Here is a 21,578-nt window from a genome sequence, read left to right on the forward strand (position 1 = left end):
CAACATAATGTACTTTTGAGGCTTTTTATGTAAAAATTTAGTTGTTTAGATAGCATCTACGCCGTTAATTTATAAGGATGGTATTTACAATTTCGGAGATATATCGTGTCGGCATCCATATTAACCTGTTATACTAAGCAGAGCAAAGATGTTTGATGCTCCACCACAAGGTGGTGACAGAGACCACATAATAAGCCCTTAGAGGGGGAAAACTTCAGCTGATCAAGGCCCAATTCCAATTATATTTTTGTACCCTTTTTGTTTCCCTTCCCCTTGGCCCTTAAAACCAAGTGTGAAGGGGAAGGGCTTCAAAATTTACCCCTAAGAAATGAGACACCACTACAGCACCTGCACACATCATTATATGTAACACCGATCTCTTGCTTCATATGAGATCAGATGATGGCTGTAGTTATTCCAGTCGTGTTATATTTTGGTATTTATCTTCAGGAAATCACTGAAGGCATATATTATGTTATCATAACGATCTAATGTGACAATGAGACGGTAACTGTACTGTGTATTTATACAGTGGCAATATTCATCTATGTAAACACGGGAAAACAACATTAACGTTATAGCAGACACAGTAAAAAGCTCATTCCCAGCCACTAGACTTTTCTGACAGGGTTATGGAGCATCATCGATGACAGTATGATATGGGACTGCTATACAGGATTTATAATTATGGATTATAGATCGCAAAATTTAGCGGTTTTTATTTTAGCTGGGGGTTTTTTTATGAATGTAATACAATAATATATACATGATAGATAGATAGATAGATAGATAGATAGATAGATAGATAGATAGATAGATAGATAGATAGATAGATAGATAGATAGATAGATAGATAGATAGATAGATAGATAGATAATATCTATATATATATAATATATAATAATTATAATTTTGCATATATATTTTTTTGTATATTTTATTATTTTTTATTGAATTTTTAAACATTCTAAAATTTGTAAACATATTTTTATTTATAACGTAAACAACTGAATGTACTTTACTCACACAAATATTATAAATACAAAACATGCTAATTATATAATAAATTAAATTCTAAACTAAATTTTGTTAAATATGTATTTATTCTAAAATAGTTTATTTTACTTTGATTTTTAAACAATTGATTTACATACCTTTTACACACATGCACCACTAAACTTGAACTTATTTCTTATGCCTGTAACATTGTTTTTTCCCTGTTCTTCATGACCCTTTCAGGACACCTCGAGGCAAGGACAAATTTAGCAATCTAATAACCCAAATTGCACACAAAACTACATTACAGGTTTGCTAAAGTAAGGTAATTGCTGAATTTGAGCCGATGGATAAATAAATGGACGCAAGTCATTTGTATGAGGCTCAGGCAGGTTGGAGATTATTAATGAAAGCGTCAGGCTCTGTGATTATGGATGAGTGGCCTCTGTCGGAGGAGCACAGGTTAACCAACAGTAACAGTCTCTACGGCCCCGATGAGATGGATGACAGTCATTACTCTGCTTTATTTACAGGCATTTAATTAAACTGTGTTGTTACCTGTGTGGAGAGAGACTGGAGGACTGGGCATAGCTGGAGACCCTGGTCTGACAACACCTGTAAAACAATACAGAATGTAAGGCCTACAGTAAAATCTATAGGGTCTAAATAAATAAATAATATTTCAAAATATAAAGATCAATATGTCATTTTATTTCAGATTTGTTTTTTTTTTATTTAATTTAAATTATATTATAGTACATTATATTTATTTACCTGCAAAACAATAGAGAAAGCAAATAATAATAATTTTTATTAATAAATAAATAATTAAAAAATATAATGATATTTTATCTGAATTATATTACATTATATTTATTTATTTTATTATAAATAATTATGTGCATATAATAGACATATATAATGCATAGACACACATCTATGGAAAATATTAGGTGAGCATCTGAACAATTAAAGTTATGTGTTTAAGTAAAAATGCCATTTGTGTTTTATTCTGTAAACTATTGATGTTTTTTTTTTTCAAATTTCCAGTGAAATATTTCTGTAATATATTAGAGCATTTTGTTTGTCCAAAGATCCCTGAATAACTCATTGAAAAATAAAAAAAATAGTTATTGAAAAAATAGAAATATAGATTTTCTTTATTTTAAAGATTTTATTTTTTTTTTATTTAAATAATTTTTTTAATGTATTTTTTTCTCTGATACATGTTGGCGATATTTTATTTTATGTATAATTTATATTTTTAGCCCTGGCAGGGTCAGTTGGCATTTCTGTGTGGAGTTTGCATGTTGTCCTCGTGTTTGTGGGGGTTTCCTTTGGGTGCTCCCGTTTCCCCCACAAGTCTAAAGACATGTGGTACAGGTGAATTGAAAAAGTTAATTGTGTACAAAGTGTATGTGTGTGAATGAGTGTGTATGGATGTTTCCCAGTGAGGGGTTGCAGCAGTAAAGGCATCTGCTGCATAAAACATATGCTGGATAAGTCGGTGGTCCATTCCGCTGGGACGACCCCAGATTAATAAAAGGACTAAGCTGAAAAGAAAATGAATGAATTTATATTTTTTATTATTTTGTAAATATCTTTGTTTATTTATAATATAATTGATTTATATACTTTACTCACATAAATATTCATTTAAATAAAAACATGCTAATTATATACAAAATTCAATTCTAAAATAAAATATTTATTTTATATCTTTTTATTTTAAAATTGTTCTATTTTATATATTTTTTTATTTTTTAGAATTTACTGTTTTAATTGAAACTAAATGATGTAAAATATTTTCAATTAAAATATAAAATAAGCTATTTGAAAATACATTCATATATACAGTTTTTTAAAATTGTTTATTTTATACTTTATAATATAAAAAATTTTAGGCAATCCTATGAAAATGTTCTGAACATTACAGTTACAGGTCTGTGTATATATGTGTTTAAGTAAAAATGCTACTTGTGTTTTGTTTTGTAAACTACTGTCTTTTTTTTTTTTTTTTTACAAACTTACAGTGAAAAAAAATATTTCTCTAATATATCAGAGCACTTTGTTTGTCCAAAAATCAATGAATAACTTGAATAACTTAGTTGTTCCACCTAATATAGATTTTTATATATCGTCTGTTAAAAAAATTAAACATTTTTTATTTAATTTTGCACATAATTTTCTGCCATTTCATTTAAACTATCCCAAGTGTTCATATCCCTGTCATTTCAGCCAGTTTAACCTTAACAAGAAATTACACACCATTAACTTCCCACTGATATTAAAGACTGACATCTTAGAGAAAACTCTTCGAGAAAATTAGTCAAAGATTTGTGTCATGTCGAAATTGCTGTAATTACAAGATTTAGGTTTCTGAGTGAGTCTGATTCTGAAGTTCATAACTATAGCAATGGTCACTATGTCAAAACAGTTACATGTAATACTTATTCACTATAATAAAAAATCTAAAAAAAAATTTAAAAAAAAAGTCTCAAAAAATGACATCTACAGTATGTATAGATCCGTGCTAAGTATGGTTAATGGCGTTATGGTTACTTTTACATGACGTCACAACAATAAAGTGGGAGTAGATGGAGACTGTTGTTACTTCAATTATGAGCTTTCAAGTTGTAATTGTGACTCTGCCGTGAACTGTTTACTAGTAGGAAACTCATAATTATGGCATTTGAAACATGACGTGACTGCAGTGAAGGCAAAAGAAGAGTTGTGTACTGAAGAGCTAGCTCAGCCAAAAATAAGAATCCAGTCATTATTTACTGACCCTGCAGTTGCTCCTATGCCATTCACCCTTTCTTTGTTCATAGTCCGAAAACAACAAAGAAAATTTGTGAAATGTTCTGTTTTAGCTCAACCATATATCGGCACTCAATAATGTCAAAAACTATCAATTAAATATTCTGAAATGTCTCATATATTCCAAGTGTTGTGAGGATTTAAGTTAATTAGTGATGAGCAAAAATTCATCGTGATTTATCGCATCCAAAGTAAAAGTTTATTTTCACATAACTAGTTTATTACTCTGGGGTCACCACAGCGGAATGGACCGCCAACTTATCCAGCACGTTTTTAAGCAGCGGATGCCCTTCCAGCCGCAACCCATCTCTGGGAAACATCCAAACCTACTCAATTCACCTGTACCGCATGTCTTTGGACTGTGGGGGAAACCGCAGCACCCGGAGGAAACCCACGCAAACGCCAACTGAGCCGAGGCTTGAACCAGCGACCTTCTTGCTGTGAGACGACAGCACTACCTACTGCGCCACTACGTTGCCCAGAACTACTGTGCTGTGTATAATTATTATTTACTATATATATATATATAGAAACAGTGAGAGAGATAGATAAACATTTTCATAAATATATACATGCATGTTTGTATTTATATTTAGATAAAAAAAGTATATTTACACATTTATGATACAAATAATATATACATTTAAATGTATATGAAGAAAAAATTGTTTTGAGCATTGAAAAATGAGCATTTTCATCAGGCTCCTGTGTGTATGTTCAGTAATATCACTTTTATGGCAGAGAAAAAGTCCTTTTCCTGTTCTTTAAAGTGAAATATCTCAACATAAACAAGAGTCTGAGATAAATGTTAATTTTCTATGAACATATGACCCTAACCCTAACCCTCAATTTGATAAATTCAGAATAATAAAGCATGAAACAAGCGGACATTTTTTACCGTTAAAAATTGAATAGATTTTTTTTTCATTTTATGATTTTTGGTTTGTTTTAGTACAATGCAGTAAATAACCTTATTGTTTAATGTCCGATAATAAAATGTCAGATAATAAAATACTCTAGTTCACTGTATGTATTTGTTCATGTTTTATTAATGGATCTTATTTTATTAAAGTTTGATGCACACCATAAATTAAATCTGTCAATTTATACAGTGCTTGTAGTATACACAACTGTTTCTACAGATACACACTCCGGTTCAGTACTTTGTATCGGCCGATACCCTAAGCTCATGCATCGTCATCGGGAAAGGAAAAATGGTATTGGAACATCCCTATTAATCAGATGAACATGAGCTGGGCTTTATTTTTTTTTTAGTTCTCCTGTTGAAACAACATTAGAACAGTGTGAGACTGAGTAAAAGATAATTCAATTTTCTTTTTTTTTTTCTGAAATGCCTCTTTAAGAGAGCTTTGCAGTGCTGTTCACTGTGACTCTGAGCAGGTAAACTCTCTCCGTCAGATAAGAGCTTGTAAAGAAGAAGGTGGTGTTTTTGGGTGGAGGCCAGTTTGCCTTTCTAACAGAAACACACACTTGCCTAATCAGCATTTCTCTCTATTCACAGCGCACAATCTGCTCCAGATCACAGTCTCTCACCGACAAATGACAGCTGGCTCATTTAATAATATATTGATCCATCTTTTCCAGGCCATTCATTGCTCTTAATGACACCTGGAACAGATTCAATTAAAACCCTATGAGAGAGAGAGTGAGAGAGCGAACGCTGGCGTACCTCAGCTTGGTGGAATAAATCCGAAGTTGTCTTTAACAGGCCTTCACCCCTTAATAACAGATGGCAAAACAGCAGAGAGTTAATGAAACATCCTTAGAAGATCCATAAAAGTGATTGTGGAGGTTGACAGCGGGCGCAGATTAACGACAGCATGGTTTTTGTCTTTCTGAACAGACATTTTTCATAAAGGTTAAGCTTTCCAGAACGTTGTACTTCATTTCCTGTGTAATATAACACTACTCTTAGCAATCTGATGGAGGGAAAATTAAGTTTCCGAAAAGCGTTACCTGGTGAAGAGGTACATGGAGTAAGCCATGCTGGATATGATCTGACAGAGTCGCACCATCTCGTGGTCCTGCTCATCCCAGCGCTCCACCTCCGAGTCCACGTCTGAGGTGAGGAGACACAGCTCCAGGCCCAGCTTAGCGATGGTGGTTTGCTCCTGGATAAATGGAGATGAGTCAAACCATTTACATTGAGACGGAACTGATATACAGTTCTGGAAAAATGTAAGAAACCACTTTTTGATTTGCTATTAATAGGAATCTTTTAAAAAGAAGGTTGAGCTACAAATAACTGTGCATAAGCATAGTGGCAGATGCAAAAACAAGACTAAAGTAATCTCTGTGAAAAACAGAACATCAAAAGAAGCGTCTCAATTGAAGGTAATCTTTGGACTAGTTGTTTGGACTAGTGTTCATTTGTGCACGTTAAAACTTGACATTTATCCTCTAAGTCGCTGACATTAACTTTGACAGGTATGGTACGGAAAACTATAATGGACAGACGGCTGCTTCTCGCTCAGGGCTGTTTATTCTACTGAGGGTAAGATCGTCACTAAATAAGCAGTGCACCTTTGATGAAATGTACAAAGGAAGAATGCCAATCAAAGTGTTTCTGCAGTCTGTTTTTGTGAAGTTTGTTCATAAAAAATAGAATTAATTAATTTTTACCATTAGAGGCTACTATATTTACAAAAAGTTGGCATGCAACTTTGTTTAAACCCCTTATAAAAGGGAGTTTTGCATAGTTGGTCCCCTTTAAGTGTTAAAAATATTTATTTGTGCTTTATTATATCCTTTAGAAGATCCATGGAGTGTGTGTCTGAAGATGTGGATTAAACCTCATTTCATAAGGATTTTTATCTCTTTTTAAATATTTTGAGATTTGTGAGAACAGACTATAAATAGAAGGACAAAAATCTCTGACACGACTGATTAAAAATATTGTCTTATAAGTCTTATAATATAAGTTTGGAAGGTTTGGGAAAATGGTGAGTAAATAAAAACTATTTTTTTTTTATTTTGGTGTAAATTTTCATTGAAGTGAAACTAAAATTTCTTTTCTAAACTGAAAAATGTATTACACAGAAAAATGATAATAGATTTATTTCAAAAACAACAACACATACAATTAATTAAATATAGACAAACTTAAAAATGTGGAGTTATGATTAAAATAAATTGCTATTATTCTAAATACTATTGCTAATCAGCTATTTATTTTTTTTATTAAATCTTAGGGCTCTATTTTAGGCGCAAAGACTAAAGCACATGGCGCAAAAGCATTAAGGGCGTGTCTGAATCCACTTTTGCTATTTTAAAGTTGGAAAAATAAGCTTTGCGCCATGATGCATGGTCTAACAGGGTTGTGCTTATTATTTCAAAGAGTTATGGGTGTGCTTTGAGCGTAGCATTAAACCAATCAGAGTCTCATCTCCTATTCCCTTTAAGAGTCAGTTGTTTTGCACCATGCTATTTTTATATTTGCTATTTACATGGCGTACTTTGAAAGTGGAAAAACTAAACGCTTCACTGGGGAGAAAACAGTTAAACAGATTATCTGCAGCGCCAGGATAAAGAATGAGCCTCCTCCATTCTGCCTCTTTACTTTTACTTTCGTGAATAAGAAAATGATGTTGTACGCACTCCACTGAATACATCCATTAGCCCACATATTTAATTTCGTTTGTGGCATGGAAAGCATTTAGGTAGTGGTTTTTTTATTTATCATTCATTCATTCATTCATTTGTTCATTCATTTTCAGCTTAGTCCCTTTATTAATCTGGGGTCGCCACAGCGGAATGAATCGTCAACTTGTCCAGCAATTAGGGTTGCGCTGGTCTAAAAAAAAAAAACAACAACAAATCGCTGCATACACATCTTGTGCCTTATTGCACTGGGTATATGATAGGGCCCTTAAGCCGCCTTTCCACTGCACACGACATTTGGACACGACTGTCGGAATACGCCCCCTTGTGGCAGCCACACAGTGTTTTCAGTGTTGTTGTGCACCACGGGGGAGAAGCTGATTCTCACGGTGTCCAAAATAAAGGAGGACAAAAGCAAGAGCCTTTATTCTCATCCGTTTACATAGTTTAATGGATGAATGAATACTAGAAACTCATAGACCGCTAAAATATTGGAGGGAGTGTGGAGACAACATTAAAGATATATATTTTTATCACTTTCTTACATTTATAAACAGAAAAGTTTTTTTTAATATAGACTTTTTATAATTCAAAAAATAACCAAATAAACTCCTATTTCTCATCTCGCGTGCACGGATCTGCTTGGACAACACTGGAATACATCATATCCGGTCGGCTGGTCGCATACGGTCTAGTCGCAGGAGTTCAAATTTTTCAACGGATCCGCAGCTCAATTCGGATCCGAATTTTCCGCATACGGAGATGATCTAAACTCAGCGCAGCTCCCAGACTGCTCTCCATTGGAAATGAATGACTTCCGGTCTGTCGCTTGTCGATTGTCGTGTGCAGTGGAAAAGAGGCTTTAATCTTCTGTTGCAGATTATGTTTTGTCAAGTCCAGGTTATTTTAGATATTATCTTGAAAGTGATTTGGTTTTTGGATTTTGTGGAATGGCAAATACGACAATTATATTGCAAATACATACTGTATATAATTTTTTTTAAAAGGAATAACAACTAAGAACAAGAACAATGATGATTTAAAAAATGACAGGTATTAATTATTATTACTCAAATATACTGTCACACATCATTTTATCATGAGTACCTCAGCATCAAGTTTGGCAGCCTTGACTGTCTTCAGGTTAGCAGAGTGTTTCTAGGAAAAAGATCAATCAGAAAATAACAACACAATTAATATGGTAAATCAAATTTGTAATAAAATCATAGTTCCTCATCACACTCACCCCTGGCCTTGGTAAAGACAGATATGTTTTCTTATCACCTAAAAAAAAAAAAGAGAGAGACAACCATTTTACTTAATATTAACAACATTTCAATTTACAAGCTTGCTTCGCCCAGCCTAAAACAAATGTCTTTAGATGATAATGAGGATGAACAGAAACAAAGGCAGGATCTTGGAGGATGACACTTGGTTTCTGGGAAAGATCTGGACTGGCACGGTTGATGACCGAGAGCCTCTCATCTAGAACAAAAACATTTCCCCAGGCGTCGGGTTTCTGTCATGTTACTGATGCCTTTTCCCTCAGACTGACAAATATCGCTGCCACATAAAGCTCCTCATACATCGCTGTGAGAAAACACACTTTCACCCAGAGAAGTCGAAATCACTCAAACACATCCTTGAGCCCAAATACAGATAAGCAAATGCTTTTTTCACAGACCTGTAATCTCTGTGGGACTGTCGAAATGCACCCCCCCTAACCTTGCCTACAGAGATTTACCAACCTTCTATTCAATTACCTCATGTGAGGGATGTGAATGTGGTGTAAATGTCAAAGCTGCACATCTTTAGTGGCTGGAAAAAAGATAGCAATCCGGCCACAAGGAGAAAGGATATTTCACAATGTAGTGATTTTTTTGTTGTGTCATAATTAATAACCCCCTTTTGAACATTGCTGCTTTTACTTGGAAAATTAATTCATGTTTATCGTAGGACAAAAGAAGTGTTAAAACATGAATAAACTTTTAAGATTAAGCTTATGAAAAACTCTAAAGTATGATTTAATTAGCATAAATACATTTACTTAAAGTTCACATATCATTACAAATGTTTTATGAAACTTTAAGAAAGCAGCAGCCATGGGAAAGCAAAAAATGGGTTAGCCCTTATGCACAGTTGGGGATGTTTTCATCCACTTTAGGGTGATTTTGAATCAACTGACACAAATTTAGCAAATACATTCTTTATAAGATTCCCATTGAAAAACAACTAGCTACAATCGCTGCTTGAGGGTTTTAGCTTTAAACCTGTCACGGTTCGGTGAGGGGAAAAGGAGCGAGGACTCAAGTGCAAACAATAATTGGGTTTTATAAATAATAAAGTACAAATAAAACAAAAAGGCAAAATAAACTACCCCGAGGGGAAAAACATGAATCAAAAACAGACAAACTTGGCTGGGCTGGGCTGGGCTGGCAAGACATGACTGGAACAGGAAAACAGAGGGAATATCGATGACGAACTGACAAAGGACTGAAAACATGAGGGGGATTATAAAGCAAAAAGTAAATGACACAGGTGAACACAATTAACTAATAATGGGTTAACAAGGAGGGTGGGACTAGACAATAGACGGGAGAGCGCATGACACAGAGACAATACAAGCCATGCGCTCACATAACACAACACTGAAGCACACGACAAAAGCACGTGACCACAATGTAAACACCGAGCCATGTGCTTTGACAAAAGACGCAAGACACGAGCACACGATGAATGAAAACACTCACCATGCGCTCACATATGCAGCATGCATGCTTCATCCCAGCGCCGACCAAAACCGAAACCAACAAGACTGAGACGCTGGGAATGAAACACCATGCTGCTGACAGACGAAAACACAAACACGAGTACAAGAGCGCACGCGTCTGAGGGACGCAGAGCGCGCACGCGGCCGCGTCAAGCAGGAGCACGCACACTCTGCGTACACCCACGACGGCGCGCGCGCACACAGAGACAGAAACAGGACCAGACACGAGTAGTGTCCGAGATCTGCCACCAAAACAAGAATTTACAAGATCAGAGTGGCAGAACCCTGACAAAACCGATGTACAGTTTGTCAAGATTACTTGTGTTTATTTTGGTGTAATGCATTTATAAACATTGACATGTGGAAGAACTGCACCCTAGTGCATCTGCTTCGGGTTGCTTGCTAAAGGGTTAATTTGGCCACAACCTTTTCTGTGTTTCAGCAAATGGAATGATTTTTGGTAACACAAAATCATCTTATTTTGACACATATTTTGGAAAAATGCTTTGAAAAAAACTAAAATGCTAATTTACTACCCTTTTATTTTGTTCGAAATGAAAACATCCCCTTTATTAAACTGCTGTAAAAAATGTATCAGACCACATTCTTAAAGTAAATCTTTTAATCAAGCTCAGACCTGATTAAAACTACTAAATGCTTTAAAAATGTACAGGATTTTAACTCTGTACATTAATAACTCTGCCAAGTTTATAAATGATGTCACTGATTTGGTGAAAAACACACACAAAATGACTTAATTTCTGAAAAGACTTATTAACTTGGCAATTAAAGAGTCAAAATCCTGTATTTAAAAAAAAAACATTTATTAATTTTATCAAGACTGAGGTTGATTAATAACAGATTATGAAGAAAAAATGGTATAATATTTTCTACAAAATCGGACACAATAAATTCATAAAAGTTCACTGATGTTTTCAATCTGATGGCACCAAGATGTCTTGCTGACTAACATAATAATTTTGATTATAAAAGTATATATTGTTCTATTCTAAATGCATATCATTGATGATGTAAAGTGAGTTCATATGTTGGCTTGGAAAAGGGAGGTGTTGGGATTTGTAATCATAAAACTTGGCCTTAAATCTAATGTGATGACTAAACCCGATTGACGTACCTCTGCGGCCCTCAAACACATCATTAATCTCCTTCAATAGGATCGCCATGTCGCAGAGCTGGGACTCCCAGGCCTCACAAAATACATCCAGGTTCTCTTTGGCTATCTTGCTGGTGGGGTGCAGAGCAAGAGTCTGTGCCGCTGAGATGATCTGACAGGAGAAATTTGAGAAATTCATGATTTGATTTAATTAGACAAGCTTTTGAAAAGTCCCGGAAAATAAAAAGGAACAAACTTAAACAAAACGAACAAACTATCAAAATAAAGTGTGACCAAAGCGAATTTCATTTTCTTATGAACTCAGTCATGAACATGTTCCAAGGACTAAAACAAGAACAATAAAAAAAAAGCTTCAAAAGGCATATTAATGCCATATTGTAACTTCTATTCATCAATATATTATAAAAATGTATAAATGTTTCCATAAAAAAGCATAACTGTTTACAACATTGCATAAATTAAGAAATTTTCATTATCATATTAGAAAAATTTCTGAAGCATCATGTAAAACTGATGACAGGAGTTATGGCTACTCAAAACTCATTCAACTAATTACATCTATAAATTATTATTTTTTTTTAATTCAAAGAGAAAACATTTCTTTTAAAAAGGCACCCATTTTACTCCTTTTCAAGATTTAAAGTTTTAGCTCAAACCACCCATCAGATTATTTATTATAGCTTTCAGAATATTGGAATAGTCTACTTTGAACAATGTAGCTGTTTTTGTGGCCTGAGCCTTTAATGCTAGTTCTCCCCGCCCACCGTTCCCATCAGAGTGTGCCTCAATCTCCGCCACGGCTGTGTCAGATAAACAGCACAGTGACAGACATGAAGGAAGCAGATCTCACGTAATATTTGTGAGAAATACTACAGTAAGAACTTTCACAATGATTATTTGATGTATTTGTTGTGGAGTTAATTCAAGCCTTTCGATGAGTCACACACAATGTCGTTACAAAATTCACGTGCACACGCACACACGCGCGCACGCATGCACGCACACACACACACACGCACGCACGCACGCACACACACACACACACACACACACACACACACACACACACACACACACACACAGCGCTTGCGTTTAACTTTACACTGCTTTTGCGTTTAACTTTACACTGCTTTTGCATGCAATTTTCACAGGATACACGTTAATATCTACTGCTGGGCATCTGTTACGTTAATGCACAAAATAAACCTGATTTAATGTCCACAAACCAGGATTGAAGCGTCTTCTCTTAAAACTGTACTGACATGCAGCTGTGGTGATAAAGACGGTAAAATCTCTGTAATTCATTATAAAAATGCACGGTTTTAAAACATCTGATGATGATTTATGATCACAGAGAGATGAACAGATCTTTTAATCCCAGTTGCTTTCCATCTGTACTGTCTTGAGGATATAATTATTAGTGTCACTACCAAGCGGCAACCTCCCGCTTTCCCTCGTGAAGCAAATATGGAAGTAACTGAAACTTTAAATCATCGAAATTTCACTAGTCCTGGCTCCATAACCGAGCAGATTTCTATTGAGCCCAATGTTACAATGGCCAACTTTACAGCTGAAAAAAAGGTGTTTACAGCCTGGTAAAAAGAAAGATTTTGGTTCATATAGCTAATATCACTTTTCATAACAACTGTGAGGGGTGGTGAATATTTTTTATAGCTCATCCGTTTAGCTTTTATTAAGTTATATTAAGTCTGCATAATTAAGGGCGTGGCCACTTGAGTGACTGCTAGGTCTTGCTGGTTGCAGTCACATCACCTCAGCTGATTCCGGCTGATTAGCTGCTGAACTCTGCATATTCATCATATTTTTGTTTTGTTTTTATGTGACTTTACACAGTCAGTTGCTTTTTGGAATTATTATTGGGCCTCAAAACAGGAGGGATTTTAATCCTATTTTAACATCAGGAATAAAAAAAAGTGACTTATTGTGTTTATAACACCCCAATTTGACTGTGGACACAATATACCTACACAGAGTTCTGTACAAACAGCTTGCTATAGAAGATTATCATAAATGCCCTATAAATTCTAATAATATTGCGCAATATTCCTGTTTTTACTTCTCCTGGGTTTTTTTAGCAAATAAATCTAGCCTTAGTGAGCATTTCCTTTACCGATCCCTAACTTTTTTGAACTGTACAGTGATTTTTGGATGCATAAAACAACTTTAGTGCAGCATCTGAATATCAATATTCATCGCTGGTTCCTCTCCAGCGTCCCAAAGTATAAATGAACATCAAACTCTGTCGGCAACTGCATAATTATGATTTACAGCTTAGTGGTAGGACGTTTCAAAAACACAAACACAGTGAAGCAGAGCTGGTCTCTGCTGAGGCTGTAGATTCAGCTGCCAATTACCTGTGGCTTTCGGAATTACTGATAAAGCGGCTCATTATCATGCATCCCTGAAGCGGACACTCTCCCGCTGCGCTCTTATTGGCTGTCTGATCTTTAGGCCTCATTGTGATTGGCTGCTGAGGTGAGGTCGCCCTCTCTAATAACACTCATTCCTGTGCGCAATCACATATGCTAATGAAGCGTGCTGATCAATTACATTCTGCCTATTTGACCTTTTCTGTGTCATTTTATTTGATGATCAGTGTTTGTTTTGATACGAAAAAAGAACAAGACTTAAAGAGCAGAGAAGATTTGATACTTTCAGCTCTGAGTGTGCGCTGAGTGTGCATTTTAATTGCAGATTCGTACTATTTCATGCCTGCTTATGCGTGCCTTTTTCTATGAAATCAACAACAAGCACATAAAATGTGTCAGATAAGCAATGGTGATTTTTGAGAAATAAACACTAGCTGTGGCAAATAACAATCTTGTTCTTTTATTAAGAAAATCTATCTTGTGTAAATCACTGAAAGTACTGAGAAAATGTGTTCTCAAGCTAAAGATGCCAGAATCCTACAGTTACAGGAGACAAGCTGTTTTTGTTTACCTGTGGACCAATGACACGAAAGGTTTCCTCAGCATGAATGCAGGTGATCTCCAGCGGCTCTGTCCCCGAGACGTGGCAGAGCAAACGACAAGTCTGAAAACAGAAGATATGCCCACAAACACACTGAATTTAAGCAGAGGAAAATGAAAACATGGGTCAGTAGGTTAGACAATTCAGCAGTTATTAACTAAACTGCAATGCCTACAGTTGAAGTCAAAATTTGTGAATTACTGTGAAATTAGTTTTTTTCACAGTATTTCCTATAATATTTTTTCTTCTGGAGAAAGTCTTACTTGTTTAATTTCTGCTAGAATTAAAGTTGAATATATTTCAGTTAGAAGACCTGATTTTGTTGATATAAACAAATAGAAGATGCTCAACTGATTGATAAATACATGATTGGCTGATAGCCGTAAGATATTTTGCCAGTAATAGCACACAAAGGCCTTTTCACCTTTATGTATTACTCCACCCACATACCAGCAGAGGCACTCCACAGTTTGACGAATATTCCTGCTGTTGGGCAACATAATGTACTTTTGTGGCTTTTTTAGTCGAGTACATAGTTGTTTAGGTTGCAATTATCAGTTTATTTATAAGCATAGTGCCTATTTTAAAATATTTACAATTTCTAAGAGACAGCGTGTCTGTGTCTATTAGTCAAAGACGGTTGACGTTGTATATCAACAAGATGGTGCCAGGACCGCATAATAAGGCCTTGCTTTTAAAATTAAAACTGCGTGTTTTCTAACTACAGCTGATCAAATCCTCATTGTCCTGGTAAGTGATATTCTAAGTCCATCTCTCTCTTTTGTATAGATTGCAACTATGCAGTTTATTTATAAGGAAAGTGCCTATTTTAATACAGTTACTTTCCTATCCCGGTTCTCAACAGTGTTTTTCAGAGACCTCACACCTGAACATCCCCTCCTTATCGCAAACACAACAGCAGTCTGGTAGTGATTGCACTGCTTTTTTCAGGGTTGCTACTTCACCAACAACACTTTAGTATTTAAATGATTCTCTAGCATAATGTCTAAAGTGATGAAAAAACAGGTGATTTTGCTCACATTCTAAGATTATAAAGCTGAGCAGCATGAAATGCCATCAGTCTACAGACATTTCTCAATACTTATGTTGCAATTAGAATATCACAATAATTAACCCCGAAAACGCCAAAGCAAAGCAAACACTACCAGCTTACTATGGTATAAAAACAGCACTACATTACATCACACGGCTATCAGCCAATCAGACTCGAGAACCAGATAGAACTGTTGTATAAAAATCAATATTGCATTTGTGCTGATATTCAGGACAAAATGCATTCTTGCCTATGTCACATTAGTATATAACACTTTATAAATATACAAAAAAACAACATTTACTTTTTTGCTTTCATAATGCTTTTGAACTCATATCAAAAATTACTTATTTTAAAATTTAAATTTTACTTTATTTCAATTTGCATAAACATTAAGTTTAAGGTACTTTACTAAAGTGTTATTTTATTTTCCAATGCATGCTGTATAATGATGTAAACTGGCCCTGCTGTTAGAGTCAATGGTGTCTTTCGAATATTTATAAAAGAAACAGCTTGGTAATCATATTTGTGTCCGAGGGGCTCACCTCCACCAGCTGTTCGTTGTGTTCAGTCAGTGTGCTGGCGTAGTCAGCCACGGCCTCAAGGTTTCCGTCCCCACCAGAGGCTTTCAGGGCCTGCAGCACCAGATGATCTGAATGCAGCTTCAGCAGCTCCGTGGCCCTCCCTACTGCTACCTTATGAAGCTGAACACCGGGGAAAGTGCAGTAATATGAATGAATTACCAAGGGCTAGTATTAAAGGGATAGGCCACCCAAATATTTTATTTTACTCACTATTTGCTCACCCTCAAGTGGTTAATAACCTTTATGACTTTCTTTATCGACTAAACACAAAGTGAAGACGTTTTATGAATGTTGAAAACCTGTAACCCTTGACTCATTGAGTCTCCTTTGGCTTAGTCGACAAAGTGGAAAGAATACCCAACTATGCCAACATACTGTATGGTTTACACTGCAGATGCCCTTCCAGCTGCAACCCAGTACAGAGAAACACCCATACACTCTTGCATTTGCACTCACACATAAACTATAGCCAATTTAGTTTATTCAATTTACTTATAGCGCATGTCTTGGTGAATGTGAAAGAAAACAGAGCACCCAGAGGAAACATACAGCACGTGGAGAACTGCAAACTTCAGGAAGATTGTTATTAGGATTAAACGAAAGATTATTTGATTTGATAAGAACTAGTATCAAACAAATTAAGTATTCAAAGTATTTTAATAGACTAGAAACTAATATCTAAAAATAATAACTATTATAAAAATAATGACCATAAGGAAAAACATTCAAAATTTCACAAAAAATGTATGCATTGAAATTTCTGTTTTGATAACAATAATGTGAAAAAATAATAACAATAATTATTTTATACAAAGTATCCAAAAAGAAAATAACATCCACATTATACCACAATATGCCAGTCGCTCACAGTACCATAGTCATTTGCACTGTTAATAGGCCAGGCTCCGCCTCATTTCTGGAGCAACCATTAACAGGTAAGTTTCATATTTTACAAAACAAGTTGACTTCTCATATTTACACATACAACGCACAATACCTGTCAATCTTCATTCTTTTTTCATGAAAATAGACACTACTATGCTTAAACAGTTTGGAATAGCAAAAGACATTGGGATGGACACTTCTAAAGATGGTTTTAGATGCTTTGGCTCATGGGATTCAATCCCAGAGTGTTGCTTGTCGCTAAAAAATTCTCACCTCTTGCCTGAGATCACTGACACACTGACAAGTCTTCAAAATAGAGAGCTCCATCTCATCTGTGGCCTCTTTGGCTTTAAGCGATTGCTGCAAGAGGAAAAGAGAAACAAAGACAGACAAAAGAACTTTACACACTGCAAACAGCTAAATATTCCAACCAACCAAAAACATGCATCATTCCAAGTGGAAAACTTGTCAAGTTTCCAAGCACGAGTGTCATTGTGGCCCAAGCAGGCTGAAAGACGGACTGCGTAAGACATGACAGTCTCTATCCCCAGTTTTCTCTTCAGAGGACAGGCAGACAGGTGGGTGGGGACTGCTTTCAGACAGGATTACCACGGGGTGTCAACACACAGCACAGAAGCGTGTGAATGTTTGAAATGCTCTCATCTTCCGCGGTTTACTCCGAGACATCACACTGGGACATAAACAGTCATTGCACTTCAGTGAACACACACCGAATGTTTGTGTCACTGAAATGCTAGACAGGTAAATTGGGGAACAACCCAGATATTATCATGTAAAAGCAAGCACTGTGTCTAAATATTTAATTTATTTTTTATTTTTTTGACTGATGACAGAAAGAGGAAATAAATTGCAGTGCTTGGTGGGATGAAAACTTATGCCCATAGACTGTTCATTGACACACGCACTCATAACTGTCAAGAGCTTGTTTAAACTGACAGTTGCAATCCGATTGGCTTGTTTTATGCAACATTCAGGAGTAATAGTACACAGACTGCGTATATACAGCACGCATCAAACATCAAGCTACAAAAGATTGGGATTAATTCAACGAGACCTTGTTTGTTCCTTATATTAAAAAGCATTTTGATCAACCGAATCACAACAAACATTTCAGCTTCAGCCAATTTTGTTCATTTTCATCACTTTCCTAATTGTCATCTATTTGTTTGCAGGTCTATGAGTGAGCAAAGGAACATTACCAGGTTTTTTTCTGAACTTTTGCTCTAATATTTTTAAATAATCTTGGCTAATTTATTTCTATGAAACAACAAAAATATACACCAAACACCAAGCTTTTTACATTTTTCACCAGTAAACCAAACTTTTGATTGGAAATACTGTAGTTAAATGTTATTTATGTTGACTAGCTATCTAGTAAGTGACTAGCTATCTTCAAGTTCAAGTCCAAATTGAAGTTGTGAATGGATCAGGAAAAAATATGTAAAACTAAACAGGACATGCGTGTTTTAACAAAGTCCCTTTAAGGCAAGTCATTTCACTCGGCGGCCATCTTTGAGACGATATGCTCAGGCATTCTGTCTGAATGAAGAAACGTTTAAAATTCAAAAAAAAAAAATCTAATTCTCCAAAACTGCCAACTTGCAATTACATTACATATCTGGAACCACCAATAAAAATTAACAACATCAGTCTCTTAAGTTTAATTTCTAAATGTCCGAATCAGACAAATATCTGCTTATTTTCAAGTTGTCTGAGCTAATGTGCATGCACACTCAAAAGGAACGAGATCATGACACCAACCACATTTATGGCCATTCTACACATTTTCATCCCCTGAGTAATACTTCGTCAGATCGCTCTGGTTTTCTAAAATAATCCACAACTTGGTCTTGATGACGAATCCAGAAATGAAAGCGGCACTTTGTTTACAAGGTTGTGGGCGTTTGAGCAGTTGCTGTAATGTGAAGTGCGTTTGACAGGACTGACTGTACCTTGTGTTCGTTTCATACAGATTAACAAAAAAAATAAATAATAAATGTTTTCAAGTGCACTTGGTTCATTTAAATGAACATATTTTAAGCTTTATGTGGATATATTTCATATGTATGGGGAGCAAGTATTCGCTTCGTCGTTAAAGCACACGTCTTTTCTGAGCTTTCCTCCAGAGAAATGTCAGTCTATAGCGATCAATGATTGGCTTCAATACTAGAGGGCAGGCTTCATTCACCATATTGACTGTTACACTTTTCCCTATTTAAAACTATACAAAAGACATGTCTTGTGCATTTAATAGACCATTTTGAGGAATGTTAACATAAAACAATGGTCCCAATATATTTCCTGTTTTACATTTTTTTTATTTCTAAAGCTTCCGAGAATCCAAAAAGAGCTACATATTGATAAATAAGGTTACGATAGCTGTTTTAACATTAAGTTATGATTGAATTGCCTTGTGTTACAGTTATAAAATAGATGATAACAAGCAGGAAATGTGGAAAAAATGAGCCAATGACATGATGGTCAGTAGTCTTTGGTATTAAATATGATTTCAACGATGTCAACGAGTTCAAAAGACTTTTTCAAACCTCCACAATGGTATATTACTTCGGCTCAGCTCAACTCTGCCCTAAATAGCAAGTAAAACAAAATAAGCTGTAAGTTTAGATGTTGGTTGTCTCTTCCCATATAAGTGGCAGATTTTTGGCCTGAATCATTTGTGATGAGAAGAACACTTTTAGCTGTAAGTCAAACGTCTGGCTGTGTGAGACAAATTATTAAAATGGGAAAGCTGTCGCATTGGAAGCGGGCAATAAATCATCAAAAACACCATGATAAAATAATCAAATAAATGCATTATATTTATAATTATTATACACTCAGCAGCCACTTTATTAGGTACACTTGACATGGTCAAAACAATCTGCTGCAGTTCAAAGAGCGCATTAGAATGGGGAAGAAAGGTGATTCAAGTATTTCAGAAACTGCTGATCTACTGGGATTTTCAAGCACAACCATCTCTAGGGTTTACAGAGAATGGTCAGTAAGAGAGAAAATGTCCAGTGAGCGGCAGCTCTGTGAGCGCAAATGCCTTGTTGATGCCAGAGGTCAGAGGAGAATGGCCTCCTCTGGTTCAAGCTGATCGAAAGACAACAGTAACTCAAATAACCTCTTGTTACAAGCAAGGTATGCAGAAGAGCATTTCTGAATGCACAACACGTTCAACCTTGAGGCGGATGGGCTACAGCAGCAGAAGACCACACCGTGTGCCACTCCTGTCAGCTAAGAACAGGAAACTGAGGCTACAATTCCCACAGGCTCACCAAAATTGGACAATAGAAGATTGGAAAAACGTTGCCTGATCTGATGAGTCTCAAATTCTGCTGCAACATTTGGATGGTAGGGTCAGAATTTGCCGTCAACAACATGAAAGCATGGATCCATCATGCCTTGCATTAACGGTTTAGGCTGGTGGAGGTAGTGTAATGGAGTGGAGGATGTTTTCTTGGCACACTTTTGGTCCATTAGTACCAACTGACCATCGTGTCAACGCCACAGCCTACCTTAATATTGTTACTGACCATGTCCATCCCTTTGTGACCATAATGAGTTCACTGTACTCAAATGGCCTCTACAGTCACCAGTGCTCAATCCAATAAAGCACCTTTGGGATTTGGTGAAACAGGAGATTTGCATCATTGATGCGCAGCTGACAAATCTGCATCAACTGCGTGATACTATTGTCAATATGGACCAAATCTCTGAGGAATATTGGCATTGTTGAATCTATGCCATGAAAGTTTAAAGCAGTTCTGAAGGCAAAAGGGGGTCCAACCTGGTACTATCAAGGTGTACCTAATAAAGTGGCTGTTGAGTGTATATGTTTTTAGATATATTGGTGTTTAAAATATATTATTTTATATATTTAAGGTCTGAAAACCAGAAATTTTTTAAGCAATATTTTTTCATTTGTTTACATATTCATTAGCTTATTTAATTATATAGTGTAATAATTTATGCAGTTGATTACGGTGTAATGAACAAAGAAAAAAAAAATCAACTATTTTACTTTCTCCCCTGCTATATTGACAACATGATCCTCAAATTACATTGCTAACATACAAAGTTAGAGAAAAAGTAAAAAAAAAAATGCAATGACTCAGTCTTTTACCTTGAACATAGTTATTTTTCACAACCTATTCAACGTATAGCAATGAATGTCATGCCAGTAAATATCAACCTTCAAATTATTGCTGCTATTAAACCAACACAGTGTACTTATTTCTAACTTTCTGTGACTTTCTCTTTCTTTCATGCATCTCTAGATTTAGAGTCAACTACCAATGTAACGTCCTTACTGGAACTTTAAGGAGATCTAAAGGAGAATGTGGCACAATGCAGGCCGGTGAATAGTAACTAATCAAAGGCAGGAACAAGAAGGAATGAACGCCTATAGATCAGCACTGCAGGGTTTATTATTTACCAGTGTATGAGGCACGTTGAGGGTGTGAGGTTCAGGGACAGTTACACCACAGGAAGCATGCAGAACATCCTTCACACTCTCCACAACAAAGACGAGAAGGACGGATATGCATGCCAGGAAAAAAAGTTCTTTTAAGATGACAGCGAGAGCAATTTTAGTACACAAAACCTATGTACCACAGCTACACTGAGCTGAAGCTGATAGAGTTTCCTGCTGCTCTGAACTATATGGCTGGATATCAAATAATTCCTGATTGGATT

General features: G+C 35.7%; 1 protein-coding gene across 2 annotated transcripts in view; it reads right to left on the reverse strand.

The window, feature by feature from the left end:
* Positions 1-21,578, reverse strand: part of ctnnal1 (catenin (cadherin-associated protein), alpha-like 1) — a 124,797-nt gene that overhangs the window by 5,536 nt on the left and 97,683 nt on the right. For both annotated transcript variants that reach the window (XR_012394450.1, NM_001144054.1), the window contains exons 8-16: positions 17,130-17,216; positions 15,933-16,091; positions 14,304-14,396; positions 11,343-11,493; positions 8,684-8,721; positions 8,545-8,595; positions 5,794-5,948; positions 5,507-5,555; positions 1,555-1,611 (exon numbers count right to left, since the gene is read on the reverse strand). Coding sequence is in view for 1 of the 2 variants with exons in the window: in NM_001144054.1 (NP_001137526.1) it covers positions 1,555-1,611; positions 5,507-5,555; positions 5,794-5,948; positions 8,545-8,595; positions 8,684-8,721; positions 11,343-11,493; positions 14,304-14,396; positions 15,933-16,091; positions 17,130-17,216 (840 nt within the window). In the remaining variant the exon portion in view is untranslated. The remainder of the gene's footprint in view (positions 1-1,554; positions 1,612-5,506; positions 5,556-5,793; positions 5,949-8,544; positions 8,596-8,683; positions 8,722-11,342; positions 11,494-14,303; positions 14,397-15,932; positions 16,092-17,129; positions 17,217-21,578) is intronic.

The sequence above is a fragment of the Danio rerio genome, chromosome 19 (assembly GCF_049306965.1).
Source record: "Danio rerio strain Tuebingen ecotype United States chromosome 19, GRCz12tu, whole genome shotgun sequence".
Lineage (NCBI taxonomy): Eukaryota > Metazoa > Chordata > Actinopteri > Cypriniformes > Danionidae > Danio > Danio rerio.